General features: G+C 37.8%; 1 protein-coding gene across 2 annotated transcripts in view; it reads right to left on the bottom strand.

Moving 5' to 3' along the window:
- LOC121371768 (trafficking protein particle complex subunit 10-like) overlaps nucleotides 1-27,095 on the bottom strand; it is a 66,421-nt gene that overhangs the window by 8,804 nt on the left and 30,522 nt on the right. For both annotated transcript variants that reach the window (XM_041497900.1, XM_041497901.1), the window contains exons 19-20: nucleotides 23,420-23,584; nucleotides 3,363-3,543 (exon numbers count right to left, since the gene is read on the bottom strand). In XM_041497900.1, the coding sequence (XP_041353834.1) occupies nucleotides 3,363-3,543; nucleotides 23,420-23,584 (346 nt within the window). The remainder of the gene's footprint in view (nucleotides 1-3,362; nucleotides 3,544-23,419; nucleotides 23,585-27,095) is intronic.

Below are 27,095 nucleotides of genomic sequence, written 5' to 3'. Positions count from 1 at the left end.
CCCTACCGGGCTAAACAAACATTGTGAGAGTACTGCTAAAGCAATACATGTCCCCTACCAGGCTAAACAAACATTGTGAGAGTACTGCTAAAGCAATACATGGCCCCTACCAGGCTAAACAAACATTGTGAGAGTACTGCTAAAGCAATACATGTCCCCTACAGGACTAAACAAATGTTCTGAGAGTACTGCTAAAGCAATACATGTCCCCTACCAGGCTAAACGAACATTGTGAGAGTACTGCTAAAGCAATACATGTCCCCTACCAGGCTAAACAAATGTTCTGAGAGTACTGCTAAAGCAATACATGTCCCCTACCGGGCTAAACAAACATTGTGAGAGTACTGCTAAAGCAATACATGTCCCCTACCGGGCTAAACAAACATTGTGAGAGTACTGCTAAAGCAATACATGTCCCCTACCAGGCTAAACAAACATTGTGAGAGTACTCCTAAAGCAATACATGTCCCCTACCAGGCTAAACAAACATTGTGAGAGTACTGCTAAAGCAATACATGTCCCCTACAGGACTAAACAAATGTTCTGAGAGTACTGCTAAAGCAATACATGTCCCCTACCAGGCTAAACGAACATTGTGAGAGTACTGCTAAAGCAATACATGTCCCCTACCAGGCTAAACAAATGTTCTGAGAGTACTGCTAAAGCAATACATGTCCCCTACAGGACTAAACAAACATTGTGAAAGTACTGCTAAAGCAATACATGTCCCCTACCGGGCTAAACAAACATTGTGAGAGTACTGCTAAAGCAATACATGTCCCCTACCAGGCTAAACAAACATTGTGAGAGTACTGCTAAAGCAATACATGTCCCCTACCAGGCTAAACAAACATTGTGAGAGTACTGCTAAAGCAATACATGTCCCCTACCGGGCTAAACCAGCATTCTGAGAATACTGCTAAAGCAATACATGTCCCCTACCGGGCTAAACAAATGTTCTGAGAGTACTGCTAAAGCAATACATGTCCCCTACCGGACTAAACCAGCATTCTGAGAGTACTGCTAAAGCAATACATGTCCCCTACCGGACCCAACCAATTTTTATATCTCCTAAGTTCAAAAGCCATAGCAGTGTAAAATGGGGAAACTTGACCTGTAACAGAACATGAAAAGCTATACACAAAATTTCCACTCAATATCTGAAGGCATTGTGAAAAAAAGTCCAGAAAAGACGTCGTATCTCCTAAGTTCAAGGGGCATTTCTGTTAAAATCCCCATAAAGTCAAACTTGATCCGTAACAGTACAGGAAAGAGCTACACACAAAATGCAGCTCAGTATCTTGAGACATTGTGAAAAAAAGTCTGAAAAACTTTATGTGGGACAGTCAGACAGGCAGACAGGCAGACGGACAGCAGGAAGATGACAAACAAAACCCATAGTCCCCTCTGGTTCAGTCGGTAGGGGACTGATAAGTGTAAGCTATTTCTCAACATACATATAATCCAAACATCATCATTAGTTTACTTCCTGTGTATTATGCTTCATACATTGATCGATGTGATTATTTATGTTTTTGATAGTTGTAATCATAAAAAAGATTGACAAGAGCTGCAATTTCGAAGCCCATCACTTTTAAGCAGATGAAATTATTAATACTTGGCAATAACAATTATAACTAATTACTGTATGATGTAATAGAATGTTTTAATTTAAAAGAAATGAGTTAATGCATTGCAAATACTGTCAGATAATTGGAATCCAATGATCAAGGACAAAAATAATAAAATAAAAATATGGCTTTGTCTATTTTCTCAAAATAAGTTTAATGGTTATTGGATTTGCTAAAAAAAACACCCAAATATATTGGAAAATATGCTTCAACTTCGAGAAAAATATGCAAAATATGTCATTTGGGACTACATAAGTAATTTCAGATAAGGTGTGTATTTTTTGTCAGTTTGAGATAAACAGACCAATGCTTAATACATGTTTAGCCTATACAAAGAAATGTTCGGGACCTACTTTTTTTGTTAGAGATAGCGTGATATTAGAGAAAATGCAGTTTGAGTTAGAGAAACTTTACTATAATTAGAAAGTTAGTTTCCTTGTCTACAATATAGATATTAGGAATATTAGGGAATATGTATGTAATAACTGACTAAATTTGAGGTATTATTGTATAAAAATGGGTGTTTTTAAGGGATTTGACATAATCAGACATCACATACATTATTTATAAATTTCAGGGATTATCAGGGAATATTTTTTTAAATCAAATTTGGGTTAGCAAACAGTTGTTAATTGATTGAAAATTGACTAACAACTACTATTTACCATTTAGGACTTTATGGTGATCTATGAAACTTACATAGTTCATCGCAACACAATACATATAATCCCTATAATACATAATCCCTGATTACACATAATCCCTGATAATATGTATTCTCTGCATATATATTTATTAGAGAATACTCTATGAGCTACGAGGCAATACCATTTATGGTATTGCCATTTATCTTGCACAAGTGAAGTGATGTCCTTCCCAAGCCTTTGGCAAGATAAACGTTTTTGGCGAGTAGTGTTTGGTATTCTATTTATTACCCATTATCAATTTTTATCATTTTATAGAAAATTTTCAAGCAATACTGTTATTGAAAATTAGTTTGCAAGTTGAGAACAAGAGACAGCATTGTGTCATAGCTGTGACATACTTATCACTGATGAAGTAAGTTAGACTTTGTTGACATGGATAAAAATAGTTACTGTTGTTTGTTGTTGTCTGAAAGTTGTGACATCAAAGCATATAGCGAAGCATTGATTATGACATCAACAACATATCTAGGGGAAGACTTGAGGGTTTTTTTCCATAAGGAAAGATTATTTTTCTTTCCCCACTTCTCTCTGCCCATATGGGTGTATACTACCAAATCAAATCCTATAGACAACAGTAACATATGTGGCTAAAACTCCTATCTGCAGCGTATCAATCGACATAAACGCCATGGATATAAATTCTACTACCCCTCACCCTTAAAGTGAATCAGAAAAAATTAGGGGTCAAGCTGTTTATTTCAGAGATAATGGGTAGTGTCTATGACCAATCTAGTTCTGCACAAAATTTATGTACTTTTTTTGTACAGGTACCCCATATATGTTTCAAGTACTACTTGACACAGTGGTATTAGATGAAATACAATTGCATACAATTTTTGCCTAGATGAAACTTATTTTCTTTTACAACCAACACACTCACATTTATTACCAATCACATGACTTGTGGTGTTAAACTTCTCTATTAAAAGTGTGGTGCACCTCGAACTTTGACCCAGCCGGAAGTTATTTGGTTTAGTACTACCATATGGATAATAAATTATTTACATTTCTCTGCAATGATTACCTGTTGATTTTCCCGACACTGCCCAGGCCTGTTGACCTGTGCTCACCTTGTACACCAGTCTCTCATCTTGTGGGGCCAGCTCGGTCGACTTGACCTTCACCTCAAGGGAGCACATTTTACCAACCTTACACGTCCTCTTGTCCTCAACACTCAACACATCATATGTCAGTAAATACCTTGTCTGAAACATGCACAAAAAAAAGAAGGAATTTAATGGCACGTCAACTAAAATGTTTGTTTTGTTTAACAACACCATTAGAGCACATTGATTTATTAATTATCGGCTATTGGATGTCAAACGTATGGTCATTTTGATACAGTCATAGAGAGGAAACCCACTACTGTTTTTCATTAATAGCAAGGGATCTTTTATATGCATAGACAGGATAACACATATCACAGCCTTTAATATATCAGTCATGGTGCACTGGCTGGAGCGAGAAATAGCCCAATGGGCCCACTGGCGGGGATCGATCCCAGACAGACCATGCATCAAGTGAGCAACACATCAACTTACCCATTAATCAATAACTATTGTAAAATAGGACTTTTACCAAAGGGTCCATTAGTACAATGAGAGAAAAAAAATCTGATGTTAAAATGTTGATTACTTTTTTTAACATGATCAGGAATTATATATATGTACCTGTAGCACAACTGCTGTGGTGTGCAGTGTTCAAGATTAAAAAATTTGGCCAGTATCCCAGTTGGATACTAACATTTCAAAATCTTGTATCCCACCTGAGAATTTAGTATTATATGGTATCCCGGTGGGATACTGGGTTCTTGAAGTCTGGTATCCAAAATTAAATTCTGGTATCCCCGGAATATCGGGATACTGTTAATCTCGAACACTGGTATGTGCTGTCCTGTCTGTGGAAAAGTGCACATAAAAGATCCTTTGCTGCTAATGGAAAAATGTAGCAGGTTTGCTTTGAAGACTGGAGTCAAAATTTCCAAATGTTTGCTATCCAAACAATGATGATTAATTAATCAATGAGCTACTATTCTATGACTTTTCACACCTTAAGAAGATGCTCTGTCACTACATTCTATCAAAAAGCTTTATTCCAAACATAACGATGGCACATTACCCTAACAAATGTAGATCAGCACGATACAAGCTCATCAGAAATCAGTCCATGTAAAAGTTGTAAAACAATTTTTTAACCTGATCAGACAAACAGAATATTATCAGACTTAAAAGTGCATTAAAATAACATGGCTAAGGTCATGTTCATTATGTGAAGTCCAACAAGCAACACCGATTAAATATAATATAATTAATGTAATGTGTTTTATTGTCTGAAGGAATAAAAACACCAATTTGGATTGGACCCTTACTTTTCACATGAAAACCCTGTCACAGCATCAGTAGCACTCCAGTTACAAATATATTCATATGCATTTCATTATCAACAAGAACTGGTTTGGGTTTAGATACTACTGTAACTTCATGCCATGTATACAATCATATAAATGTATAAATTATAACATTTAAAGCAGTAGATATAATGGTTCTCCCTGCATAAAAAGTTAGGCTACACACTGTGTTCTCAGTCATGTCGCCACACACACAAAAATTGCATTCACAAAGCTGGTAAAATCTAAACAGTGCCCACACTAAGTCGTCTAGTTCGGTTTAACTTGTGTTTTGTGCAGGCGTTAAATTAACTTTCCACAGTGTAACCATAACACAAAAAAGGTTGTATTTTATTAGGGTATCACATTTCTTGTGTGTTTCAGTCAATTACTGAAGTACATCCCACACAAACTGGCAGTCATCCTCTGACACAATACAATTCTTCCTGAACCCTAAGTGTTTAATGAGTTCTGTCCTCAGTCAGGAAATCTGAGTGCAAAATGATTAAATGTTTGATACGATGAGTGAAAATCAATACTGAACAGGTGATTAGAGATTAAATTCTGACACTGCAGGCTGAATTATTCATTTTACAGGAAAACAGAAGTACCTGTTTCAGGTCATGGAAGCCATTTGTGAACATATAGGATGATAAACAACTTACCAGTTACATGTATACAAATTTATATCCTGAGTGAAATATTTTCATTTGTCGCAATATTTAGTGAGTAACAAATGAAAATTATTTCATGAGGGTAATACATTTGATAATAACTGCTACAGTGTTTGTTATTCTATTTATTACCGTAGTTATTTAGTTTCTCTAAAAGTCTTAATTTTTAATATCCATACATATACATGTATGTAGAAACAATGTAAACCACTATATATACTGTTCTAAGCAATGCTATTACTTTGCATTTTATTCACGTTCACTTAACAAAAAAACTAATTTCTATTTATTCTTATCAAAAAATATCTGTAATAAATTGTAATAAAATAACATCTTATTACAAATTTAACAATAAAAACTGGCGTAAAAGCAAACTCTTTAAACAATGTGACATCATTGTGTATGTTGGTCAAATTGTGATGACATCATATTCAGTACTAGCAAAGTCATTGGTTTGGAAATGCCAAATCGTCTAATAATATTGTATGTTTGACCAATGCATGATAATTGAGAAATTATTTTTATTTCTCAGGTTATGAGTGACAGCTGGGATAATAAATATGGATAACCTTGGAAAGTTGGGAGTCACAGAAGAAAAGAAAGTAATGTTTTAATTAGCACATCGTGTAATCAGCAGCTACTAGATGTCAAACAGTAACTGTTCTACTCAGTCTTGAATGTTTAATAAGAGTTAAATTTGTTTTGTTTAACAACACCAACAGACTACAGGTCAACATTACCAATAACCAATGATTAATAAATCAATGTGCTCTAGTGGTGTCGTTAAACAAAACAAACTTTTAAAATTAACTATGACCCATTGCAGGCAAGTGCATTACCATCAAGTACAGGACACAGCCCAGTGGTAAAACATCTAGGCTTGATGCCCGTCAGTGAGCCCAGTGGTAAGACATCTAGGCTTGATGCCCGTCAGTGAGCCCAGTGGTAAAACATCCAGGCTTGATGCCCGTCAGTGAGCCCAGTGGTAAAACATCTAGGCTTGATGCCCGTCAGTGGGCCACGTGGTAAAACATCTTGGCTTGATGCCCGTCAGTGAGCCCAGTGGTAAAACATCTTGGCTTGATGCCCGTCAGTGAGCCCAGTGGTAAAACATCCAGGCTTGATGCCCATCAGTGGGCCACGTAGTAAAACATCTTGGCTTGATGCCCGTCAGTGAGCCCAGTGGTAAAACATCTAGGCTTGATGCCCATCAGTGAGCCCAGTGGTAAAACATCTTGGCTTGATGCCCGTCAGTGAGCCCAGTGGTAAAACATCTTGGCTTGATGCTCATCAGTGAGCCACGTGGTAAAACATCTTGGCTTGATGCCCATCAGTGAGCCCAGTGGTAAAACATCTTGGCTTGATGCCCATCAGTGAGCCCAGTGGTGAAACATCTAGGCTTGATGTCCGTCAGTGGGCCCAGTGGTAAAACATCCAGGCTTGATGCCCATCAGTGGGCCACATGGTAAAACATTTTGGCTTGATGCCCATCAGTGAGCCCAGTGGTAAAACATCTTGGCTTGATGCCCATCAGTGAGCCCAGTGGTAAAACATCTAGGCTTGATGCCCATCAGTGGTAAAACATCTAAGCTTGATGCCCATCAGTGGGCCATGTGGTAAAACATTTCGGCTTGATGCCCATCAGTGAGCCCAGTGGTAAAACATCTAGGCTTGATGTCCGTCAGTGGGCCCAGTGGTAAAACATCCAGGCTTGATGCCCATCAGTGAGCCCAGTGGTAAAACATTCAGGCTTGATGCCCATCAGTGAGCCCAGTGGTAAAACATCTTGGCTTGATGTCCGTCAGTGGGCCCAGTGGTAAAACATTTCGGCTTGATGCCCGTCAGTGAGCCCAGTGGTAAAACATCTAGGCTTGATGCCCGTCAGTGAGCCCAGTGGTAAAACATCTAGGCTTAATGCCCGTCAGTGGACCCAGTGGTAAAACATCCAGGCTTGATGCCCATCAGTGAGCCCAGTGGTAAACATCTAGGCTTGATGCCCATCAGTGAGCCCAGTGGTAAAACATCTAGGCTTGATGCCCATCAGTGGTAAAACATCCAGGCTTGATGCCCAGTGGTAAAACATCTAGGCTTGATGCCCATCAGTGAGCCCAGTGGTAAACATCTAGGCTTGATGCCCATCAGTGAGCCCAGTGGTAAAACATCTAGGCTTGATGCCCATCAGTGGTAAAACATCCAGGCTTGATGCCCAGTGGTAAAACATCTAGGCTTGATGCCCGTCAGTGAGCCCAGTGGTAAAACATCTAGGCTTGATGTCTGTCAGTGGGCCCAGTGGTAAAACATCTAGGCTTGATGCCCGTCAGTGGGCCCAGTGGTAAAACATCTAGGCTTGATGCCCGTCAGTGAGCCCAGTGGTAAAACATCTAGGCTTGATGCCCGTCAGTGAGCCCAGTGGTAAAACATCCAGGATTGATGCCCGTCAGTGAGCCCAGTGGTAAAACATCCAGGCTTGATGCCCGTCAGTGAGCCCAGTGGTAAAACATCCAGGCTTGATGCCCGTCAGTGAGCCCAGTGGTAAAACATCCAGGCTTGATGCCCGTCAGTGAGCCCAGTGGTAAAACATCCAGGCTTGATGCCCGTCAGTGAGCCCAGTGGTAAAACATCCAGGCTTGATGCCCGTCAGTGAGCCCAGTGGTAAAACATCTAGGCTTGATGCCCGTCAGTGAGCCCAGTGGTAAAACATCTAGGCTTGATGCCCGTCAGTGAGCCCAGTGGTAAAACATCTAGGCTTGATGCCCGTCAGTGAGCCCAGTGGTAAAACATCCAGGCTTGATGCCCATCAGTGGGCCCAGTGGGCTATTTCTCGTTCTAACCAGTGCACCACAACTGGTATATCAAAGACCATATATTACATGTACTATCCTGTCTGTGGGATGGAACATATAAACTATCCCTTGCTGCTACCTGAAAAGAGTAGCCCATGATGTGGTGGTAGCAGGTTATCTCTCATCATCTGTGTGGTTCTTAACCACATGTTCGATGCCATATAACCATAATTAAATTGTGTTGAGTGTGTCGTTGAATAACACATTCCTTCTTTCCTTTCCATTCTTTCACACAGTTGTAAGTGATAGTATTTTTAGCTAATTACATATTTTTATTTTATTTTTTGTTAAAACAATTTGTACAAGTAGACTGATCTAAAATGCTGGAAATTGATCTTTATTTGAGTATAGACTGTATAGTGTTTTCAGCCTTTCAATGATAATTTCAGTTTTTGTTTTTACATGAGTATATTTTGTCTGTTGTCTATGTAACTGCTGCCATAAGGAACAAATGTCTCAGCTGGCCAAGTCCCTTAACAACCATCTTCGATAGCAAAGTGTCCTATTCCGAGATGTTACTCCATAACCACCCTTACCACATAGGCAGGTGTTCCGTTATTGGAAATGTTGTTTGGGTAAATGAAATCATTTGTTACATTTGATAGATTCAGATATTTGCCATGATGTGTTGACCCAAATTGCAAGATTTGAATGACATCAATAATCAACAGATGTCACTTTGCCTATCCCTACTCAACACTGTCAAGCTTTCAAAATAACTTACTTTAAATTTATGACTTTTTGTTTGGCAATTATGAACACATCCATCTGTGTAAGTAGACATATTGTTGTCTTGTTAAATGTTAACTATGCTGTGACTAGTCAGCAGTGTCATTATGCAAGGGAAATAATCAACAGCTAATTATCGGGCACATTACTTCTGACACTATGCATGTGTAACAATGAAGGCACTACAGAATGGGATTCTGGGCTTGCAAAGATGGCTAACAGCTTGACAATGTGTTTTTACCTCTCATATTTACCAACATTGTTAACTGTATTATGTCAAGATCAACAAGCATTATGAGAGTACTGCTAAAGCAATACATGTCCTTACCGAACTCAAATGTTTTTCTTATCTCCTAAATTCAAGGGCCATACTTTTGTGAAAAGTGGGTAAATCACCATAAAAGTTAAATTTGATCAGTAACAGTACATTACAAAGGTATACCATATATTGTCATGTATTAGCTGACTCCTTGTATTAGCCGACCTCTTAGTTTGACACTAAATATCAAGTACAAAATCATCGGCCTTGCGTATAAACCAGTCATCTTTTGTCCAGTTGTACATTGTACTGATTTCAATAATACTGTCAACAAATAGACTTGTGCTTTTCTTTTTCATTTTCCAAAAAACTATATGTGGGACAGATGGACAGATGGACAGCATGTTTATCATTAACAGTGATACCTCAGCACATTTAAACCACAGTTGTTTGGCATCTAACATATGGTTATTTTAAACCACGGTTGTTTGGTGTTCAGTAAAAGCGATATCACACAACATACTGTTGTATTTACACACACACACAAACATACTTCTCAACACAACAGTTCAGTAAAAGCGATGTCACACAACATACTGTTGTATTTACACACACACACACACAAGGTACAGGTATAAGGTTTAATGTGCGTATATACCACGAAGGTTTCACGCACGCCTGTCCTGGGCTTAATCTCTGGCCTTTGCCAGTGACTAAGTCCAGGACATGGGGGGGGGGGGGGGGGATATAGTTTGAAATGGTCGGAATTTGGAATAAGTATTTAGTAGCGTCCAGCGACTGCGCGGACCAAACAGTAGACACCGAATATGGGCCATGCTCTGATTGGCTGAATTTCGATTCCTTCGGTTCTACCTAGAAAAAACTAAGTCTACGGAGAATAACTGCACCTAACATCATGTCCGGACTAAGAATTTAAACCCAAAAATAAGTTTGACTGCTCGGCCGAAAAGGTTTTAAGTGATTTGAGCAATTAAACGGGCGCCAAAGTAAAATGCGTTGGACTATTTATAAAAAAAAATAAACATGAGAATTTTGAAGCTCGATCGAAAATGTTTAAAGTCCAACTAAGCCCAAAAAGGAGGTTACCTGTCCTAGATAAGGTTGGCGTCTACGGGGAGGAGATGATGTACTCTTCATTGAAGTGGGGCACCAACTTCCTGAAGTTGTGGCCCCATAGGCATTGAGCCAGTGGGAGGTACTGAGCGCCGGCGATGATCTTGATTATCCTGTGGACGGTGTGGTTGTCCATCTCTTTGTAGAGGATCCCCTATCTGTACAAGCCATCCCGATGCGAGGTGATGACCAGGACCTGCCCGATTCCCCGTAGATCCCCAGGGTGGATGGCGATCTGGTTGCCATCCGGGAAGGTCTTGAAGTCTTCTTCTTGGATCCCGCCTGGCAGTTTGTAGGGATCCGAGACGTCACCAATCACGTACTTAGCGTACTGACTCTTGATCTTCCGTTTCGCGAGCTGCCATTCGTCACTAGTGGAAGCAGAAGGCCGCGTCTTGGCTGGTTGGTCCCCCGGGGGGGGTCACGGCCTTCCCCTTGGCAACTCCAACATCCAATGTCGCCATCGCGGAGTCCCCTGTGGGTGGGGGTCTCGACGCTGATGCGCGACGGGCGAGAACAGGTGAAGCAGGCCATGGTGCACTGGGTAGTTGCTCCTCTTTCTGCTTCTGTACAGTCGGTGCGGCTGGTTGGCGACTCGCCTCCTTGCGCTCCGGCTGGATAGGTCGTGGTGGGGGCAGCAACGCAGACGGGACCGCCCCTGGCGGTTGAGCCACCAGCTTTGTCCCCGCCGGAGCTGTCCCTGGCGCACGTTTCTTCTTCCTTGTCCTCTTCCTCTTTGTTGTAACCGCGTCCCCGTACACCAAGGTCACGGTTGCCCGTGACCCAGTGTACGCGACGCGGTACTCCAACAGCAAGCCATAGCTAGCCATCAATCCCCCCAGGTGGGGGGGGGGGGGTAGGTCGAGAGAGCACGAAACCACGTCTATTCTCATTGCTAGTTCGCTTGAGAGTCACACACACACAAACATACTTCTCAACACAACAGTTCAGTAAAAGCGATGTCACACAACATACTGTTGTATTTACACACACACACAAACATACTTCTTAACACAACAGATCAATAAAAGTGTGATGTCACGCAACATATTCTATATTTACATTAACATACAGTTTTGTACATTTTCAGCTTCATCTTCATGTAACATTTTTACCCTTAATACAATAAATTTGTAAACAGATGGTTTATTCTGAAATAAATCTTTTAACTGAGTCCTAAAATTTGGACCCGATACTCTTAGCATAACATTTTTGAGAATCAATATAAAATATTGACAATTGAGAATTTGTTTTAAGTAAAAGCAATAATTAATTATATCAAGTTTGTTTTGTTTAAGGACACCACTAGAACACATTGATTAATTAATCATTGGCTATTGGATGTCAAATATTTGGTAATTCTGACACATAATGAGAGAAAACCTGCTACAGTTTTCCTAATGCAATGCAGCAAGGGATATTTTATATGCATTTTCCATAAAGGAAAGCACATATCACAGTCTTTGACCAGTTGTCGTGCACTGGTTGGAACAAGAAAAAAACCCATATCAGCTGCATGGATCCACAGAGGTGGTTCAATCCTGCGATGCAAGCACCTCAAGTAAGCACTCACCCAACCGAGCTATATCTCGCCCCTCAATAATTAACTGTGCTTATATATACACCACCTTTTAAACATGTCACAATCATTTCATAAAACGGCTCCACGATTTAATCTCAATAATTAACTGTGCTTATATATACACCACCTTTTAAACATGTCACAATCATTTCTTAAAACGGCTCCACGATTTAATCTCAATAATTAACTGTGCTTATATACTCTTCAAAAAAAGAAACGCAAAAGGGTACAAATGGGTTATAACTCCGATTTTATGTTTCCTACCGGTTCATGCTTTGTGAATATAAGGTCATTGCATGTCCCAAACACATTCCCACGGTTACATTCGATAAAACGCAGCTACTGTACAATAAAGTTGCAAAATGTGAATATTCGCAAAAACGCAGCCACGTGCAAACCATGTCACCACTGCACGTGCGTTGACTGCACATGCAACATGAACACCGACAGTGTAAAAGTGCAGGGTGTTCGCTTGCCTGGCCTCTGTATCTGGCCGACAATTGACAATCCAGGACATGCCACGTCTCAGTGAACCGCAGAGAAACAATGCCATCGGCCGACTAGACGCAGGCGAATCCAGAACGGCCGTTGCCAGGGCATTCCATGTGTCCCCAAGCACCATCTCCAGACTGTGGGACCGTTACCAGCAACATGGATCAACACGTGACCTCCCTAGATCCGGTCGACCACGGGTCACTACCCCCGGGCAGGACCGCTACATCCGGGTACGCCACCTTCGGGAACGATTGACTACTGCCACCTCCACAGCCGCAGCAATACCAGGTTTGCGCAGGATATCCGACCAGACCGTACGGAACCGCCTACGTGAGGTAGGAATTCGTGCCAGACGTCCAGTTCGAGGTGTCATCTTAACACCACAACAGCGTCGACTCCGACTGCAGTGGTGCCAGATTCATCGACAATGGCCTCAACCGCGATGGAGACAGGTGTGGTTCAGTGACGAGTCCCGATTTCTGCTCCGACGTCATGATGGAAGATGTCGCGTGTATAGGCGTCGTGGTGAACGTTATGTGGCAAACTGCGTGCAGGAAGTGGACAGATTCGGCGGGGGTAGTGTCATGGTGTGGGCAGCCATCTCACACACTGGCAGAACTGACCTGGTCCACGTGCAGGGCAACCTGAATGCACAGGGCTACATTGACCAGATCCTCCGGCCACACATCGTTCCAGTTATGGCCAACGCCAACGCAGTGTTCCAACATGACAACGCCAGGCCTCACACAGCACGTCTCACAACGGCTTTCCTACAGAACAACAACATTAATGTCCTTCCTTGGCCATCGATATCACCGGATTTGAACCCAGTTGAGCATCTATGGGACGAGTTGGACCGACGCCTCCGACAGCGACAACCACAGCCCCAGACCCTGCCCGAGCTGGCAGCAGCCTTGCAGGCCGAGTGGGCCACCATCCCCCGGGACGTCATCCGTACTCTGGTTGCTTCAATGGGCAGGCGGTGCCAGGCAGTTGCCAACACACGCGGAGGCCACACCCGGTATTGACTCCAGATGACCTTGACCTTGGTGGTGTGTCCTATCACTTACTCACAATGGACTAGAGTGAATTGTGAACAATCCTGCAACATTTGGTAATTATCGGACTCACCATTCAATAATTAAATCAATTCTCCAAATGTTACGACAATGTGGTTTTGCGTTTCTTCTTTTGAAGAGTATATATACACCACCTTTCAAACATGTCACAATCATTTCTTAAAACGGCTCCACGATTTAATTTCAATAATTAACTGTGCTTATATATACACCACCTTTTAAACATGTCACAATCATTTCTTAAAACGGCTCCACGATTTAATCTCAATAATTAACTCTGCTTATATATACACCACCTTTTAAACATGTCACAATCATTTCTTAAAACGGCTCCATGATTTAATCTCAATAATTAACTGTGCTTATATATACACCACCTTTTAAACATGTCACAATCATTTCTTAAAACGGCTCCACGATTTAATTTCAATAATTAACTGTGCTTATATATACACCACCTTTTAAACATGTCACGATCATTTCTTAAAACGGCTCCATGATTTAATCTCAATAATGTAAATGTGCTTATATATACACCACCTTTTAAACATGTCACAATCATTTCTTAAAACGGCTCCATGATTTAATCTCAATAATTAACTGTGCTTATATATACACCACCTTTTAAACATGTCACAATCATTTCTTAAAATGGCTCCATGATTTAATCTCAATAATGTAAATGTGCTTATATATACACCACCTTTTAAACATGTCACAATCATTTCTTAAAACGGCTCCATGATTTAATCTCAATAATGTGAATGTGCTTATATATACACCACCTTTTAAACATGTCACAATCATTTCTTAAAACGGCTCCACGATTTAATCTCAATAATTAACTGTGCTTATATATACACCACCTTTTAAACATGTCACAATCATTTCTTAAAACGGCTCCATGATTTAATCTCAATAATGTAAATGTGCTTATATATACACCACCTTTTAAACATGTCACAATCATTTCTTAAAACGGCTCCATGATTTAATATCAATAATTAACTGTGCTTATATATACACCATCTTTTAAACATGTCACAATCATTTCTTTAAACGGCTCCATGATTTAATCTCAATAATTAACTGTGCTTATATATACACCACCTTTTAAAGATGTCACAATCATTTCTTAAAACGGCTCCATGATTTAATCTCAATAATGTAAATGTGCTTATATATACACCACCTTTTAAACATGTCACAATCATTTCTTAAAACGGCTCCATGATTTAATCTCAATAATTAACTGTGCTTATATACACACCACCTTTTAAAGATGTCACAATCATTTCTTAAAACGGCTCCATGATTTAATCTCAATAATGTAAATGTGCTTATATATACACCACCTTTTAAACATGTCACAATCATTTCTTAAAACGGCTCCATGATTTAATCTCAATAATTAACTGTGCTTATATATACACCACCTTTTAAACATGTCACAATCATTTCTTAAAACGGCTCCACGATTTAATCTCAATAATTAACTGTGCTTATATATACACCACCTTTTAAACATGTCACAATCATTTCTTAAAATGGCTCCATGATTTAATCTCAATAATGTAAATGTGCTTATATATACACCACCTTTTAAACATGTCACAATCATTTCTTAAAACGGCTCCATGATTTAATATCAATAATTAACTGTGCTTATATATACACCACCTTTTAAACATGTCACAATCATTTCTTAAAATGGCTCCATGATTTAATCTCAATAATGTAAATGTGCTTATATATACACCACCTTTTAAACATGTCACAATCATTTCTTAAAACGGCTCCACGATTTAATCTCAATAATTAACTGTGCTTATATATACACCACCTTTTAAACATGTCACAATCATTTCTTAAAACGGCTCCATGATTTAATCTCAATAATGTAAATGTGCTTATATATACACCACCTTTTAAACATGTCACAATCATTTCTTAAAACGGCTCCATGATTTAATATCAATAATTAACTGTGCTTATATATACACCACCTTTTAAACATGTCACAATCATTTCTTAAGACGGCTCCATGATTTAAACTCAATAATGTAAATGTGCTTATATATACACCACCTTTTAAACATGTCACAATCATTTCTTAAAACGGCTCCATGATTTAATCTCAATAATTAACTGTGCTTATATATACACCACCTTTTAAACATGTCACAATCATTTCTTAAAACGGCTCCATGATTTAATCTCAATAATTAACTGTGCTTATATATACACGACCTTTTAAACATGTCACACTCATTTCTTAAAACGGCTCCATGATTTAATCTCAATCATTAACTGTGCTTATATATACACCACCTTTTAAACATGTCACAATCATTTCTTAAAATGGCTCCATGATTTAATCTCAATAATGTAAATGTGCTTATATATACACCACCTTTTAAACATGTCACAATCATTTCTTAAAATGGCTCCATGATTTAATATCAATAATTAACTGTGCTTATATATACACCACCTTTTAAACATGTCACAATCATTTCTTAAAACGGCTCCATGATTTAAACTCAATAATGTAAATGTGCTTATATATACACCACCTTTTAAACATGTCACAATCATTTCTTAAAACGGCTCCACGATTTAATCTCAATAATTAACTGTGCTTATATATACACCACCTTTTAAACATGTCACAATCATTTCTTAAAACGGCTCCATGATTTAATCTCAATAATGTAAATGTGCTTATATATACACCACCTTTTAAACATGTCACAATCATTTCTTAAAACGGCTCCATGATTTAATCTCAATAATTAACTGTGCTTATATATACACCACCTTTTAAACATGTCACAATCATTTCTTAAAATGGCTCCATGATTTAATCTCAATAATGTAAATGTGCTTATATATACACCACCTTTTAAACATGTCACAATCATTTCTTAAAACGGCTCCATGATTTAATATCAATAATTAACTGTGCTTATATATACACCACCTTTTAAACATGTCACAATCATTTCTTAAAACGGCTCCATGATTTAATCTCAATAATTAACTGTGCTTATATATACACCACCTTTTAAACATGTCACAATCATTTCTTAAAACGGCTCCACGATTTAAACTCAATAATTAACTGTGCTTATATATACACCACCTTTTAAACATGTCACAATCATTTCTTAAAACGGCTCCATGATTTAATCTCAATAATGTAAATGTGCTTATATATACACCACCTTTTAAACATGTCACAATCATTTCTTAAAACGGCTCCATGATTTAATATCAATAATTAACTGTGCTTATATATACACCACCTTTTAAACATGTCACAATCATTTCTTAAGACGGCTCCATGATTTAAACTCAATAATGTAAATGTGCTTATATATACACCACCTTTTAAACATGTCACAATCATTTCTTAAAACGGCTCCATGATTTAATCTCAATAATTAACTGTGCTTATATATACACCACCTTTTAAACATGTCACAATCATTTCTTAAAACGGCTCCATGATTTAATCTCAATAATTAACTGTGCTTATATATACACGACCTTTTAAACATGTCACAATAATTTCTTAAAACGGCTCCATGATTTAATCTCAATAATGTAAATGTGCTTATATATACACCACCTTTTAAACATGTCACAATCATTTCTTAAAACGGCTCCATGATTTAATCTCAATAATTAACTGTGCTTATATATACACCACCTTTTAAACATGTCACAATCATTTCTTAAAATGGCTCCATGATTTAATCTCAATAATGTAAATGTGCTTATATATACACCACCTTTTAAACATGTCACAATCATTTCTTAAAACGGCTCCATGATTTAATCTCAATAATGTAAATGTGCTTATATATACACCACCTTTTAAACATGTCACAATCATTTCTTAAAACGGCTCCATGATTTAATCTCAATAATTAACTGTGCTTATATATACACCACCTTTTAAACATGTCACAATCATTTCTTAAAATGGCTCCATGATTTAATCTCAATAATTAACTGTGCTTATATATACACCACCTTTTAAAGATGTCACAATCATTTCTTAAAATGGCTCCATGATTTAATCTCAATAATGTAAATGTGCTTATATATACACCACCTTTTAAATATGTCACAATCATTTCTTAAAACGGCTCCATGATTTAATCTCAATAATGTAAATGTGCTTATATATACACACCATCTTTTAAACATGTCACAATCATTTCTTAAAACGGCTCCATGATTTAATCTCAATAATTAACTGTGCTTATATATACACCACCTTTTAAACATGTCACAATCATTTCTTAAAACGGCTCCATGATTTAATCTCAATAATGTAAATGTGCTAAAGAAAACTAACTAAGGGCCGAATTTCAGAAAAGGTATTCACTCCTGAGTCACCTATAAGTTAGTCACATATGATTTATGATAAATGTAGGTGTTAAGCAACAGTCACACTAGTCTTATTTTGTCTAAAATAAAACATGTAATGATCACATTTTGTAAACTGGCCAAATTTACAAAAGTTGAACGCTGTGCATTTTAAAAGATATTATTTTACTATTACTTTTGATGTCATATTTCGTAAATTCCACTAACTGTTTTTGATATAATGAACACCTCATGTGAAAGTTTAAATGGAGAAGTTGTAAAGAGTGTCTGCACTTTTTGCAAACTAGCCAAATTTACAAAAGTTGAACACTGCATTTTTAAAGATATTATTTTACTATTACTTGGGGCATTCCATGTCAAATCTATCACTTTTAGGATGCACAGTCTCAGATTTTAAAGAAATTTGGTACACTTACAGTAGTCAATGAGACAACCTCTAAAATAAAAATTTTAAGACTTCTAATTGTTAAGATAAAGATTGTTGTACTTTGACCTCGTTAAGTAGGGACAGGATGTAGCCCAGTGGTAAAGCGCTAGCTCGATGTGCGGTCAGTCTGGGATCGATGCCTGTCGGTGGGCCTATTGGGCTATTTCTCGTTCCAGCCAGTGCACCATGACTGGCATATCAAAGGCCATGGTATGTACTACCATGTCTGTGGGATGGTGCATATAACAGATCCCTTGCTGCTAATCGAAAAGAGTAGCTCATGAAGTGGCGGTAGCGGGTTTCCCCTCTCAATATCTGTGTGGTCCTTAATCATATGTCTGATGCCATGTAACCATAAATAAAATATGTTGAGTGCATCGTTAAATAAAAACATTTCCTCCCTTCTTCCTGTTGGATGTCCAATAGGAAAACACATTATATTTAAGATTTTGGCCTGTGTGCTAGCTGTGTTGGTGTTGCCGGGCAACACCGATGTATGCCGATGTATGCCGCGCCAGAGTGCGTCATTAAATAAAACATTGCCTTCCTTCGTTAAGGGTACCAACCATTTTCAAAAGGCTCTAACTTATTTATTAATCGAGATAGAGAAAACATTCAAATGTTCTTTAAAGGTCTTGAATAGACAAATAAATTTTATTATACCGGTACATGAAACCTTTGAAAAATCAACCCCCAGAAAGTTATAGTTTGACATGACATTTGACTTTGACCCTCAAAAATATATCATCACCAATTTGTTTCAAAACTTTACTGGATATCTCTAGGATATCGTAGAAGATTGTCTGAAAATTTCAAGTTGGGTAACTCATAACATCCAGAGTTACAGTCCATTGCATGTGACAGGGGATGCAAGGTTTAACACTTTAGTTAGCCTGACATAAATTACCTTCATAGTAATCAGTGAAGAGTCAAATAAAAAAAGAAAAAAAAAAAGAATTTACATGGAATTTATTTATTTTAAGAAATACTTTTTAAAGTCAATAGAGTATACAATCATATATAATAATTGTCAATTATTTCAACAATGATATATTTTTAAAAAGGATGTTTAATATGTCTGTGTTAAAATTATGCTAAGGAAGAAGACAATTTGTTCAATATATTATGTATCTAAAACAATGCAATATATAATAAAATACATTAGAAACACACACAAAATATTTATACTTAGTAGTCACTGTAATGTAATATACACGTACATGAACTGTATGATTATTCATACATTCATTCATTTATACTTATTTTTGTGCTTATATTCAATTACAGTTCAAGCACGCTGTCCTGGGTACACACCTGAGCTATGTAGGCTGTCTGTAGTGATTAGTTGTTTGTTGTTAATGAAACAGAAGTCTGTGTAGTAGTGTTATACCTAGTACCCACTGCATCATTACAACCTGCTGTGGGTGGGAGCCGGTACCGGGATGTGAACCTAGCATCTACTAGCCTCAAGTACATGATTAGCATGTTATGTCATGTCATGTCATAGGGTTTTACGTGCACATTCAGAACAAGCTGTTGTAGCGCACGCTTGTTGTGGGCACAAGAGCCGGACTTGGCCGGCTCCTCCGTCCATGACAGGAAAGATGGGGGGAGGGGAGAGGAGGGACCGCCTGCACTGGCAGGTGCAAGGGAGCACCAGCAGCCCGATCTAATCGGTAGCAGGCGGGTGGGGGTGGTGGTGATGCTATGGAATTTGAATGAAGCAGTTAAATGCCAAAGAGAAACGGGTACGCAATTTTGATTGAGGGAATTTGGCGCAATTTTGAACGGTCGGTCGAAAGGTAAATGGCCGAGCTAATATAGGTTTTGATATTAGTGAATTGAGAGTAGCTCGTTAATTTTAGACCTTTACGATGCTGTGGTGTCTCCCTAGGTTGCCCATAGGGTCCTTATAAAGGGCCTGACCGCTTCTGGTCAAGGCATCACCAAGTACCAAGTTATTACCAGCAGCAAGTATTGGGGGTTTGGGTGGGGGAGGCCGATATTCTTTTGTTCAGCTTCCCCCGGGTGTATTGCAATTGTGTACTCGGAACGGTATTCTTTTGTCCGGTTCCTTATTAGAGTACGTGCTGGACCATTAAATGGGGGCGGGTGCATTGTTATCATTAGTCAATGCACCCTGTGTACTGATGCAGTGAGCGTGTAGTCTGTGTGTGAATCCTAGTTTTATGTTACGGTTGTACCTATTGTCTTAAGTCCCTATTCTAGTGAGTTAAATGGTCATTCATGACCACCCATCCCCCTCCGTCCTTATATAGCATTGAATACAATGACGGAGGGGGAGTTAAACTAGCCTAGCTATCTAATTTGAAGGGTTAAACCCTTATAGTGTAGGTATTGGTTTAAAAGCCTAGTGCTTGGCATACTTAACTTTATTACCAATGCAATAAAATGAAACTAACGGTGGCAAGTAGCAATTGTATACATATATGCACCGATCTAGGTACTTAGTTTGAAGAATTTTGATTCCCAACCCCTAAATATAGGATTTTAGTAGGCTTACTTGGCTTGTCTTCAGGCTATCTGGATAGTTGGGTATCGGTTTTCCTGCATGATGATTAGCATCTTGTGCTATCTTTATATACATAGGGGCCAGATGTAGCTCAGTGATAGAGCACTTACCTGAGGTGTGATGGGTTGCAAGATTGATCAACTCAGGCTTTTCCCCTTCCAAGCAAGTGCTCCATGACTAAAATTTAAAAGGCTATCCTGTTTATGGGAAAGGGCATTATAAAAGATCCCATGATGTTTTACTGGTAGGAATAGCACATTTTGTGGCCCATGAAAGGTGTTTAGTATAGTACACCTGTGAAAATTCTTCAACAGAAAATGATGTTCGTTCTTTAAAATATTATACATTTATAATAAAACATCTGTTTTTGATATGGCTGGTAATCAACTGTTTGCCAGTAGTCTGGTATTGAAGTAGATAAAAATAAAAATAATCTATTATACAATAAGTTATTAAAACAAAAATGAAATTGTGTAAAAATACAAATCTTAAAGGTATTACTTTAATACTATTCTAATATACCAGTCCTTCACATTTGAGGTATGCATTTGCAATTGCGTGCCCAAGCACATCTTAAATTTAGCTCAGAAGCGGTATTTTTATTGTCCACCTAAAAATATAGTAACCACGCATCTACCACCCCAGCTAGCCTCAATGTTTCAATATCATTATACTGTTTTAGTCATTGTTCAAAAGTTCTTTTTTGTCAATATGTGCAAACTTTACTCAAGATTTTCTGTATGAAATGCAAGTCCTGGAGGTTATGAGGAGATTAATTTATCACTCACCCGATATTTTCAAACATGAAGGACTGATATACCAAGTATGAATACATAAATAATACATGGGTGGCCATTAGATACCATTTATCTTACGAGTTGTTTTAAAATGTATCTAATAAACAAAAGCGAGTTTGATGCGTTTTTAAGGGGTTGTAAGATAAATGGTATTTAATGGACACGAATGTATTATTTTATTTCTTACATATCTTCAAAAACCATGTTTTAAGCAAATTTTAACATCTTTTTTGACGATAAAGTTATTTACAGCCCTTGGACTTGTAGTTACGTTACATGTACGTGTCACAGACAAATGATTGTCAGGTTAACTATAGGTCACAGTGTAATCATTTCGATTGTGTTGTTTTTTCATTGGTGGCCTGGTCATTATCTAGGAGCAGCCAGTCATATGTCTTGAAATTGTTAACACACATACATGTGTAAACAAGTATGTGTTATCAAAAATAACATATGATGTTCTCACCAACGGTTGTGTAAGAAAAGTAGTTAATTTCAGCAGAAACATTTAAAGTTATGATTGTGCCAAAAATGATTATTATGTGGAAAAGGTAGAGGGTCTGCAATATTTTCTCTACTTATTTGAAATATAAGTTTGTTATTAATGGTAGGTATATTTTTAAAAAAACTGCCTCTCACCCATCACATGTGATCAGCCCGTGTAAAACTTTATCCCCCTCAAAGATGGGTCCAACTGCCCAGCAATTCTTGAATTGTACGTTTTATCACAGCAAAATTAGCTTATTGGACAAAAGGAAATTTACTGTGGAAAACGACCAGGATGTACAGTAAAAATATGGGGTTTTGATCACAGTTGATCTACAAACTGCCCTCAACCCAACCCCCAATGTCAGTGTTTTTAAGCTCTATGTCCCTCTTTAGGTGACATATCTGATTATTACTATTATTTAGTACAATTGTATTAACTTAAAGTAAATTAGGGCTAGTCAAATTTAATCGTGGCTAGTAAAAAAAAATAATCGCTGATCCCTGGCATGGCTAGTGGATTTTATAAAAAATCAAGAAGCCCTGCAGTTCTTTCTATGTTGAAGAGAACATCAGATTTATGGATAAGTGATCATGAATACAAGTAGGATAGCGTACAAGATAAAGAAAAACTACCACAGACTGATTAGTATGTGTGAAGTGATAAACATTGCACCCTCCCCCCTCCCCATCTCATACAATGGACTGTAACTCTGGATGTTATGGGTTACCCAGCTTGAAATTTTCAGGCCTCCTTCTACAATATACAAGTATATCCAGTAAAGTTGTTTTTTAAAATCAGTGATAATATATTTTTGGGGGTCATGGTCAAAAGTCATGTCAAATTATAACTTTCCGGGAGTTGATTTTTCTACTGTTTGTTGTATATTAAGATGAATTTGTCTATTAAAGACCTTTAAAAAAAAACATTTGAATTTTTGCTTTACCTATAATAGTAAAAATGTTAGAGCCTTTTAAAAATGGGTGGTACCCTTAATGAGGTCAAAGTTCAACAACCTGTATGTCGACGATTCATCGAGTTAGATGTCTAAAATTTGTGATTTATTTGATGTCTCATTTCATAAATTTGGCCGAATGTTTTTGCTGTAATGAACGCCTCACCTGGAAGTTGTGAATGAAGAAATTGTAGGAGTGTCTGCACTTTTTGCAAACTAGCCAAATTCACAAAAGTTGAACATTGTACATTTTTAAAGATTTAAAAATTTGGCCCCTATTTGCTGTAATGAACACCTCACCTGAAAGTTGTGAATGGAGAAGCTGTATGCGTGTCTGCGAGTGAGTCCTGCCATGTCCAGCACGCAGGTGTGATCCACGGTGAGCCCCATCTCGACCGCCGACACATGCGCCGTGTTGCACTTCACCTGCCACACGTAGTTAGCCGCCTGCACGTTACTCACCGTCTGAAATTTAACATTAGATAAAACGTGCAGGTTAACTGTCTGAAAGTTAGATGTATTAAAAGTGCACATTACTCACTGTCTGAAATTTAATATTAGATGTGTAAACTGTGCAGGTTACTCACTATCTGAAATTTAGCATTAGATGTGTAAACCGTGCAGGTTACTCATTATCTGAAATGTAACATTAGATGTGTAAAATGTGCAAGTTATTCACTGTCTGAAATTTAACATTAGATATACATTCAAGTAATGGTCTGAAATTTAACATTAAATGTAGTCTGAAATTTAAAATTAAATGTACATTCAGGTAATTGTTTGAAATTTAACATTAGATATATAAAACATGCAGGTTATATCTGAGGTTTAAAATTAGGGGCTGCATTTAGGAAGAGCCTGTTTTTCTTAAATGCAGCAGTTTAAGCATTGTAAATATTTGTAGTTTCTATACAAGAACAGGCTTTGTAAATAATTTCTGACCCATATATGCAAAACCTGTAGATTACTTAATGTTTAAAAAGTATCATAAGATGTGCAAAATATTCAAGTTCTCGTCTCATCTCCTTCAGGTTATTGACCATCTGAAATTTAGTTACAGAATTACTAAAATTTAACATTAGATATGCCAAACCTGCACATTATTGATGTCTGAAATTTAACAGATAAAACTTGCAGCTTACCGATACTGAAATTTAATATTACATAATATTCTGAAAAACCTGCAGGTTATTGAATGTTTGAAATTTAATATTAAAATGTAAATGTTCTGATTACTGTCTAAAATTTAACATTAGATGTGCAAAACAAATGACCTTTTACAAATGAAACATGTGAAAACATAAGCAATGTCCCAGAGTATAGGCTAAACCATCCCACTGTGATTCAGGTTCAAATGTCAAACAAATCACACACAGCTTGAATTGAGACTTAGTAACAGGTTACTTTACTAAATATTCTGATCCCAAATAGTGCCCCATGATTGGTAAATCAAAGGCTGTGGTATGTTCTGTCCTATCTGTGGGAAAGTACATAAAAAAGATCCCTTGCTGTTAATAGAAAAATGCAGCAGGTTTCCTCTGAAGACTGTGTCAGAATTACAAAATTACTATATGAAACAGCCGATGATTAATTAATCAATGTCCTCTAGTGGTGTCATTAAACAAAACAAACTTTTACTTTTAATTCCTAACCATTTTACATTAACAACATATGAGCTTTTTACTTTACAACAAAATTATTATAAACTTGAAATGGACAATTTACAGGGCTTACATTAGAAAATGTTTTGGTTTAGCCAATTTTCAGATATGTCGAGTATTTCCTTGAAACTGATTAAAATGTGGTTAATTCAAGGAATATTTTATTAATCAACTATTAAATGTTGTAGCCAGGTCGATTTATCTATGTCGGAGAGTCAAGAAGGTTTGAACATTGATTCTTATGTAAAAATATGTGTAGATTTCAGATCTGCAACACTTACTTGCCTAAACCTGTACGTTAATTGGGAATTTGCATACTTTTAATGGTACATCAAGGTCAATTTGTGTTCAATCTGCCGCTATCCCAACACAACAGTCCACAGGACAGACTCTAAATTTCAGTTACAGAGGAGATTAACTCTTTAAAAATGTTTTTTGTGACACTAAATATCCAAACTTTCCATATTGATTTGCTGAATTTTCATAATTGGTCAATTTGACATACATTTTCAAAGTCAAATGAAGGTCATTGTTTCTGAATATATAATATGCTGTAAATGACACAAATAATTGGTTTCTTTTAATTATTTCCAATAATATTGATCAATAATGGTGATATTATGACTGGTTTATAGATATATCCATTACACATCCTAGTAGGAGTGCTTCCTGATTGAAATTTCAGGTGCAGATCCATAATTTAACGAAAGGGGGAGTTATTTAGGAAAAGGTTACGTCCACATTTTGGGGCATGGTTTGTTAGAAATGTAACATTCAAACATTCAATAACCTGCAGGTTTTTCATATTATGTAATACTAAATTTCAGTATCGGTAACCTTGATATACCATTAAAAGTATGCAAATTCCCAATTAACGTACAGGTTTAGGCAAGTAAGTGTTGCAGATCTGAAATCTACACATATTTTTACATAAGAATCAATGTTGAAACCTTCCTGACTCTCCGACATAGATAAATCGACCTGGCTCCTGGACTACATAAGAATCAATGTTGAAACCTTCCAGACTCTCCGACATAGATAAATCGACCTGGCTCCTGGACTACATAAGAATCAATGTTGAAACCTTCCTGACTATCCGACATAGATAAATCGACCTGGCTCCTGGACTACATAAGAATCAATGTTGAAACCTTCCTGACTCTCAGACATAGACAAATCGACCTGGCTCCTGACTACATAAGAATCAATGTTGAAACCTTCCTGACTATCCGACATAGACAAATCGACCCGGCTCCTGGACTACATAAGAATCAATGTTGAAACCTTCCTGACTCTCCGACATAGACAAATCGACCCGCCTCCTGGACTACATAAGAATCAATGTTGAAACCTTCCTGACTCTCAGACATAGACAAATCGACCTGGCTCCTGACTACATAAGAATCAATGTTGAAACCTTCCTGACTCTCCGACATAGACAAATCGACCCGCCTCCTGGACTACATAAGAATCAATGTTGAAACCTTCCTGACTCTCCGACATAGACAAATCGACCCGCCTCCTGGACTACATAAGAATCAATGTTGAAACCTTCCTGACTCTCCGACATAGACAAATCGACCCGCCTCCTGGACTACATAAGAATCAATGTTGAAACCTTCCTGACTCTCCGACATAGACAAATCGACCCGCCTCCTGGACTACATAAGAATCAATGTTGAAACCTTCCTGACTCTCCGACATAGACAAATCGACCTGGCTCCTGGACTACATAAGAATCAATGTTGAAACCTTCCTGACTATCTGACATAGATAAATCGACCTGGCTCCTGGACTACATAAGAATCAATGTTGAAACCTTCCTGACTCTCCGACATAGATAAATCGACCTGGCTCCTGGACTACATAAGAATCAATGTTGAAACCTTCCTGACTATCCGACATAGATAAATCGACCTGGCTCCTGGACTACATAAGAATCAATGTTGAAACCTTCCTGACTACATAAGAATCAATGTTGAAACCTTCCTGAATATCCGACATAGATAAATCGACCTGGCTCCTGGACTACATAAGAATCAATGTTGAAACCTTCCTGACTCTCCGACATAGATAAATCGACCTGGCTCCTGGACTACATAAGAATCAATGTTGAAATCTTCCTGACTATCCGACATAGATAAATCAACCTGGCTCCTGGACTACATAAGAATCAATGTTGAAACCTTCCTGACTATCCGACATAGATAAATCGACCTGGCTCCTGGACTACATAAGAATCAATGTTGAAACCTTCCTGACTATCCGACATAGATAAATCGACCTGGCTCCTGGACTAATTGCCTAATTTGGCA

This window comes from Gigantopelta aegis, chromosome 4 (genome assembly GCF_016097555.1).
Source record: "Gigantopelta aegis isolate Gae_Host chromosome 4, Gae_host_genome, whole genome shotgun sequence".
NCBI lineage: Eukaryota > Metazoa > Mollusca > Gastropoda > Neomphalida > Peltospiridae > Gigantopelta > Gigantopelta aegis.
The sequence above is the reverse complement of the archived record's forward strand: the minus strand, read 5'-3'. Positions and strand labels throughout refer to the sequence as shown.